The sequence below is a fragment of the Glycine max genome, chromosome 2, assembly GCF_000004515.6.
Source record: "Glycine max cultivar Williams 82 chromosome 2, Glycine_max_v4.0, whole genome shotgun sequence".
NCBI lineage: Eukaryota > Viridiplantae > Streptophyta > Magnoliopsida > Fabales > Fabaceae > Glycine > Glycine max.
In genome coordinates this window covers 12,463,473-12,469,046 of record NC_016089.4, presented here as the reverse complement: position 1 = coordinate 12,469,046, position 5,574 = coordinate 12,463,473, and the positions used below count along the sequence as shown (strand labels likewise).

The 5,574-nt window shown below is 34.3% G+C and overlaps 1 protein-coding gene across 1 annotated transcript; it reads left to right on the top strand.

The window, feature by feature from the left end:
- Window positions 1-2,010: 2,010 nt before the first annotated feature.
- Window positions 2,011-2,943, top strand: LOC100786992 (F-box/kelch-repeat protein At3g06240). The gene is made up of 2 exons (XM_014771486.1): window positions 2,011-2,148; window positions 2,320-2,943. Exons 1-2 carry the CDS (start codon window positions 2,011-2,013, stop codon window positions 2,941-2,943), a joined length of 762 nt encoding a protein of 253 aa, XP_014626972.1.
- The last annotated feature ends 2,631 nt before the right edge of the window (window positions 2,944-5,574 follow it).

Here is a 5,574-nt window from a genome sequence, read left to right as displayed (position 1 = left end):
ATAAAAAACTGCAGAATCTCAATTTAAATAAATAATAATTGTTGGATTAAAATTAATAATTAGGATGAATTTTAACAAAACTCATTGTTTACTGTTACAATTTTACTTCACATTTTTTAACTCACATTAAACTTATCACTTGTGGAAGTCAAAGTTGTTTTCTTTTGCAACTCCTTTCTGGCTATCTTACTATGGCTTCCAGCTAAGAAATTGAAGGACACACATGATTTATTGATTGTTTCTCTATCTCCCACCATTCCACCACCTCTGTTTTAGATGATCACTGGTTCTACATGATATAATGGTGAAAAGGAAGAAGCAAAGCATCCTGAGGTGGGAGATAGAGAAGCAACTCAATAAATATGTGTGCCTTTAATTTCTAACTTGGAAGCCATAGTAAGATAGCAAGAAAGAAGTTGCAAACAGAAGCAACTTTTCGGTTTCGGCGTTTAATGTGAGTAAAAAATATGTGAAGTAAAATTGTAAAAGTGAAAAGGTGAGTTTTGTTAATATTCATCTGAACTATTAATTTTAATTCAATGGTTATTATTTATTTAAATTGAGAATTTGTAGTTTTTTATAATTGAGGAGATCCACTCCCCCTTAATTTATAAAAAACTGCAGAATCTCAATTTAAATAAATAATAATTGTTTGATTAAAATTAATAATTAGGATGAATTTTAACAAAACTCATTGTTTCACTTTTACAATTTTACTTCACATATTTTTTAACTCACATTAAACTTATCACTTGTGGAACTCAAACGTTGTTTTCTTTTGCAACTCCTTCCTGGCTATCTTACTATGGCTTCCAAGCTAAGAAATTGAAGGACACGCATGATTTATATACTTGTTTCTCTATCTCCCACCATTCCACCACCTCTGTTTTAGATGATCACTGGTTCTACATGATTTAAATGGTGAAAAAGAAGCAAAGCATCTATGAGGTGGGAGATAGAGAAGCAACTCAATAAATATGTGCCCTTCAATTTCTTAACTTGGAAGCCATAGTAAGATAGCAAGAAAGAAGTTGCAAATGGAAGCAACTTTTCGGTTTCGGCGTTTAATGTGAGTAAAAAATATGTGAAGTAAAATTGTAAAAGTGAAAAGGTGAGTTTTGTTAATATTCATCTGAACTATTAATTTTAATCCAATGGTTATTATTTATTTAAATTGAGAATTTGTAGTTTTTTATAAATTGAGGAGATCTACACCCCCTTAATTTATAAAAAACTGCAGAATCTCAATTTAAATAAATAATAATTGTTGGATTAAAATTAATAATTAGGATGAATTTTAACAAAACTCATTGTTTTACTGTTACAATTTTACTTCACATTTTTTAACTCACATTAAACTTATCACTTGTGGAAGTCAAAGGTTGTTTTCTTTTGCAACTCCTTTCTGTCTATCTTACTATGGCTTCCAAGCTAAGAAATTGAAGGACACACATGATTTATTGACTTGTTTCTCTATCTCCCACCATTCCACCACCTCTGTTTTAGATGATCACTGGGTTCTACATGGATATAAATGGTGAAAAGGAAGAAGCAAAGCATCCGTGAGGTGGGAGATAGAGAAGCAACTCAATAAATATGTGTGCCATTCAATTTCTTAACTTGGAAGTCATAGTAAGATAGCAAGAAAGAAGTTGCAAAGAGAAGGAACTTTTTGGTTTTTCGGTGTTTAATGTGAGTAAAAATATGTGAAATAAAATTGTAAAAGTGAAAAGGTGAGTTTTGTTAATATTCATCTAAATTGTTAATTTTAATCCAATGGTTATTATTTACCATTTGTATAATGTCGATCTAGTACGTGGAATGGTGACTGCAACGTCAAAAGAAAGTCAAGGTAAAAAATCAATGTCATCCTATTTGTAAATAGAAAAAGTTATTATTTTATTGAATTAGTAATGAATATGAAAAAAGAGAAGAGAAAATCATACTAGAAATTGGGTTTGGCACGCCCTATGGTCACCGCCGTTGGTGTCTCGTGGTAGAGCCTTGTTGATGTCCCTCTCTAGTCATTGTCGTTCTCGCCGTTGCCGATCACGTTCTCTAGTTGCTAGAGCCACCAAAAAAGGGTGCAGTAAGCAACTTGGAGGTTCAGGAAGTAACAACCTTGTAGATACTGCTATATTGCGTTCCGTATCTGTGTGTCTGAGCGTGAAAGGAGCATGCAGTGCCACACTCTTCCTCTGGAGTTGATTCGAGAAATTCTTCGGAGATTGCGGGTGAAATCTCTCTTGCAATTGAATTGTGTGTAAGGTATGGCATGCTCTTATTTCCAATACCTAATTCTGCATTTCCCATTTTGAGTTTGCTGCATCACCCTCCCATAGACTCCTTCGCAGGTCAAATCCTTTTTTTGTCGAATCCATTGATGTAGAGAATTCCAGTGCAGTGAATTTACCTCTCCCTCTTCCATCATCCCCACGCAATTGGGGCAAATATAAGATTTATGGTACCAAGCATCAGATTTTGGGTTCATGCAGAGGGCTCATACTTTTGCACAACAAGACGAGGTATGAGAACTATCTCATTCTGTGGAATCCATCAACAGGTGTACACAAACGGTTATCCAATTTGAAATTTGATTCAACAGAGTATTATTTTCTATATGGTTTTGGGTATGACCCATCCACAGATGACTACTTAATAGTTCTTGTTGGATTTTTGGATGAATTCGATGAAGAGCCTTATGGTGTGCCTAATGTCCACATTTTCTCCTTCAAAACCAATTCGTGGGAAGAAGATAGTGTCCGTGTTCCAAATGAGATTTTCCACGGTAAATTCAGATCAGGGTCTCTCTTGAATGAGACTCTTCATTGGTTGGTTTTATGTAAGAATCAAAATGTCCCTGTGGTTGTTGCCTTTGATCTGATGCAAAGGACAGTGACTGAAAGTTGGAGTTTTTCACAGATTCCTCTGCTGGATCATTAAACTGTTGAAAAAGTATGATAAGTATAATTTGAGGGTATCTGGAGGATGTATCAGTGTTTGCTGCTCAGTCATCATAGACTGTGCGAAGACTGAAATATGGGTGATGAAAGAATATAAAGTGCAGTCGTCCTGGACTAGGATCATTGATATCCCTGCTTATGGCATTTCCCTGATATGCACCACCAAAGATGGTGGAATGTATGTATCACAAAACCGTCCATTACGGAAAATTAATCGCAACGGAGAGCCGCCTGAGTGCCTCGCATTCGATGGAGATAGAGGATTGTTCTGTGCCAATCTACCATCTGGGTATGCATTGCACAAAGCACAGAATTTTCATATGATACCCTGCCAACCTTAGCATGTACATCGTAAAACGAATATTTGCTTCATAGCCATGTTGTAGAATTTTGGCATGAATCTCCTTACCCTTCTGGAGAGGGCAGACTGATAGCCCCAATTCTATTCCACAGATTTATGATTCTTTCCCAAGTTTCATCAAATAACTTGCTAGCATGTTCAGTAGACCCAAGCTCACAATACATGTTGACAAGTTTTGGTGCTATTTACTTGTTTTTATTAAGAAAATTATTGAATGACATATTAACTGTTTAGTGCTTACGAAATATTACAGTTTAGTCCAGTCCTCTTTTCTTAAAGCCAATGGCTAGTGCTCTGTGAGCTCCAAAATCAGAAATCAATACAACATTGGTATATCTCGTTTAATGCTTGACACTGGTTTATACTCTATTTTTGAAAGGTACTAATGCTAGACGTTACAGAGGGTCATTTCAGTTGTTACATTTATTGAGATACTTGTAGAGTAATTGCATTAAATTTGATTTGAATTGTCTTTTTACCAGCTTCATCTATTTAGTGTTCTTTATATGTGTGTGTGTGCCTGCGTGTATTGGTCTAGGATGATTGTGCAAACATTGGACCCTGGAGAATTGTGCCGTGGCCTTGTTGGTATATGATCAAATATAGGTGGGAGACAATCCTCATTTTACAAGCTGGTTTTGCATGATTAAGTTAGACCAATTCCAGATTCTAAGATATCTTCCTATATCATAGACAGTTGAATAGAAAATTTCTCTGTTGGATCAGGTTGTTTCAAACTTCTACATAAAATTTTATTATATAATATACAGTTATTAGGTACGATCCTCTGCCTTTTTACCTATTATCTAGCTTATAGCAAACTATGACTTGTTAGTTTAAAGTTAAGTCTAATAAAAGGAATGTAAAAGTACCAAATTAACGAGAAGTAAGGCAATTGGTGTTGTTGAATATGATGTTTTTAGCAAGTGGCTTTTTGTTTTTTTGGCAGAGTGCTGCTTTGTAAACATACATGTAGGATAATTCACGTTTCTGAATTCATTATAAATATTTTGTGTACAAAAGATAGGATGAAAGCAGTTTTGCTGTAGGGATTTGCTTGAAATGTTGATAAGTTAAACATCGTTCGTGACTATAAATATTAGTTGAAATTAAGCACACTGATCTCAAAAGGTGGGGACAAAATGCAGAATGTTAGGTAATATGCAGAGCTTTCAAATTGTTTCATATATGCGCACTTTGAGATTTCTTTCAACTCCTGCAAAATTTATTCCCTCAAAATGTGGAATAATCAATACTATTGTGACCTTTCTGATAGTTGGAACCATCTCTGGTGTGACATTTGAAAAGGTTATCGTGAAAGAGTGTTAACTTTGACATGCTTTTTAAATGTCCAATGGCCAAGGGATTTAGACTTTGGAGTACTATTCTTATAATATGAGCAGCTACATTTAATTTTTACATTACATGCCTTTATGTTTTGATTTATCGTTCACCCCCAATAAAAAAACGATCAATGTAATTTCTTATATAAAATAAATCACAGGCAAAAATTAATAATAGAAGAACAAAAATAAAATCCATTTGCTTTCTCAATTCTTCAATAAAAAAAAATCACGAGCTATTAGTCATTGATCAAAGTAGCCATTTTAGCTATTAGCTGTTATTCAGAGTAGCCGTTTTTGCAAGGACAAGCTCCAACGGTGTAATATATGGTGAATGAAAGTCATTATAATATGAGGTATTATTTAATAGAGATAATATATCTGAGTGAATTTCGTTTGTCGAAACTATTCCAATGTTGCTAGGAGACAAGATATAGTTATTCGTCCAACCACAAGAATCAACTGAAAAGGAGGTCAAGCAGACTTTTGTAAGAAAATTAAAAATTATTTTAAATATTTATTGTCATGTCTTTTTCTTAATTTTTAATTTATTATGTACCCAAAACTTATAGAAATGTATTTTTATTTTTAATTTTAGAGAAATAAATTATGCTAGAAAATAATATATATTATTTAAACATGTGGGGCCGATTTAAATTATGAATTCACTGGAGTAAAAATCTGACAGAGTTGTTTTTGGGATTTTCAAGACACCGAAGCCCCTTCCTTAAAAGGATCATGAAGAGCCAAACTAGTCTCCCTCTGGAGTTGATCTGAGAAATTCTGCTGAAATCTCTGTTGCGTTGTGTTTGTGCAAGTCATGGCGAGCTCTTATTTCCGACCCCGAATTTCGCATTTCCCATTATGACCTTGCTGCAGCACCCTCCCATAGACTCCTCCTAAGATC

Coding starts and splice junctions, on each gene's coding strand:
- LOC100786992 (XM_014771486.1), top strand. CDS start 2,011: ATGTCCCTCTCTAGTCATTGTCGTTCTCGCCGTTGCCGATCACGTTCT. Junction 2,149..2,319: donor ATACTGCTATATTGCGTTCC/GTATCTGTGTGT, acceptor TCCCATTTTGAG/TTTGCTGCATCACCCTCCCA.